The sequence below is a fragment of the Citrus clementina genome, unplaced genomic scaffold, assembly GCF_000493195.1.
Source record: "Citrus clementina cultivar Clemenules unplaced genomic scaffold, Citrus_clementina_v1.0 scaffold_8, whole genome shotgun sequence".
NCBI classification, from domain to species: domain Eukaryota; kingdom Viridiplantae; phylum Streptophyta; class Magnoliopsida; order Sapindales; family Rutaceae; genus Citrus; species Citrus x clementina.
In genome coordinates this window covers 12,622,264-12,623,996 of record NW_006262022.1, presented here as the reverse complement: position 1 = coordinate 12,623,996, position 1,733 = coordinate 12,622,264, and the positions used below count along the sequence as shown (strand labels likewise).

General features: G+C 34.4%; 1 protein-coding gene across 2 annotated transcripts in view; it reads left to right on the top strand.

Moving 5' to 3' along the window:
* The window catches only part of LOC18034499 (polyadenylate-binding protein 2), a 3,641-nt gene that overhangs the window by 1,027 nt on the left and 881 nt on the right, over nucleotides 1-1,733 (top strand). Inside the window, exons 3-4 of one of the 2 annotated variants that reach the window (XM_024179586.1) lie at nucleotides 43-137; nucleotides 1,425-1,616. In XM_024179586.1, coding sequence (XP_024035354.1) covers nucleotides 43-137; nucleotides 1,425-1,616 — 287 coding nt within the window. The remainder of the gene's footprint in view (nucleotides 1-42; nucleotides 138-1,424; nucleotides 1,617-1,733) is intronic. The other variant, XM_006423734.2, reaches the window with a different exon arrangement.

Genomic DNA, 1,733 nt, shown 5'->3' with positions numbered 1-1,733 from the left:
CATATCTAGTTTGCTCTATAAATCTTTCTTTATCTATGTGAGATGTTGGATTTCATTTGCCAATAGATCCTGCTGCTGGAGGTTCCTCTCTGGCAAATCGAGAGGAAGTAGATTCTCGATCGGTCTTCGTTGGCAATGTAAGGCTTCATTCACTAACTTATTGTGTGGCTTTGTAAATATGTCATCCATTGTTGATTCCTGATGCTGACTGTTGTGAAGATTCTTAAATCAAGCACTTTAAAAACTTTGAGTTTTTATATCAACAATAGGCAATGATAGTAAAGTAATTTTTTTTTTTTCATATGATGATTGTTATTTGCATTCATTTGGCGAAAAATAAAGTTGTAATTCTGAGCAGAAAACTTATCTGTATACCTAAATGGCATAGATGGAGTTAAATCTGTTGTCCACTGATTCTTTTTAGCATCATCGTATGTCTCAAATTACATTAGGCTTCTGTAATGCTTTGATTGGAAAGTGATTACTATATTGTAATGTCCGTATCACCCAGTTGAAAGGGTGATTATGCTGAATAACCAAGACTTAGATGTAGCCTTATTTAACCACCAGTCTTCGTCCAGACCATGCATTACGTTGTAGCAGAATCTTTATGCCATTATCTCTTCTGCTTGATAGTTATTTGAATGTCTCTACACACGACTTTAGAAGTTGTGAGAACTATAGTTAGTTGGTTTACATTTTAGTCTTTAGAAGTGTTGATCTGACTCCATTAACAAACTAATTGACTGCTGTTAGATGACTGGTATAGCATTAGAACCTGAAGGATAGATCTGATGAGGTTTTATCTTAGAGATCTGAGTCGGCAGTCTTCCATCACCATACATATAGAATGGAGTAAATTGAAAGAGTAAAAAATTGGAAAGATTTTGTCCTGCTAATTTTTCCTAAGCCATCACTTTCTACATGGAAAATAACGATCAGAAACTCGGAAACAAAAATTATGATGGAAGTTATGATTTCATAGCCGAATGATTGATTATATTTTGTATTAGCAAGGGTTTCATTCTCTTAATTATGGTCATTCATTTTTAATTTTTCATACATGTATGTTCTTAGAATAATAATTTTACCTTCTTTTCGTTGACGCGTTTCAGGAATTGAAGTTCATTTGACATAAAGTCTATGTGTAACCCTATAAGCCAGATTTTATTTGGTCATTATGAAAAAACCTTGACCTTTAACATGTGTCATGTTTTCATATTTTTCTGGAAAAAAACTTCTAACTGTTTTGTCAACCAATCATGATATGTTTTTCTGTACAAATCCCAATCAACTTGAATTTTTTTGATACAGCTCTAAGTCCATTCTTTCTACCTCTCTTTCTGCTTTTGGCTATTTTTGAAATAGATATAATATCGTCTTCACTGGCCACAAATAGTCTTGGGATTAATCTAGATTTGCAGGTGGATTATTCTTGCACCCCTGAAGAAGTACAGCAGCATTTCCAGTCGTGTGGGACAGTAAATAGGGTCACTATTCGTACTGATAAGTTTGGCCAACCAAAAGGTTATGCATATGTTGAATTTCTTCAGTCAGAGGCTGTTCAGGAAGCACTTCATCTGAATGAATCTGAACTTCATGGTCGTCAATTGATAGTACCACAACTTCCATGCGCGCCTCCATCCAATATACACAAATCTTGACCCAATATAGCCATGCCGCTGTAGCTACATTTTATATTTTTTGTTCATCTACATTTAAAAGGAAAAAAG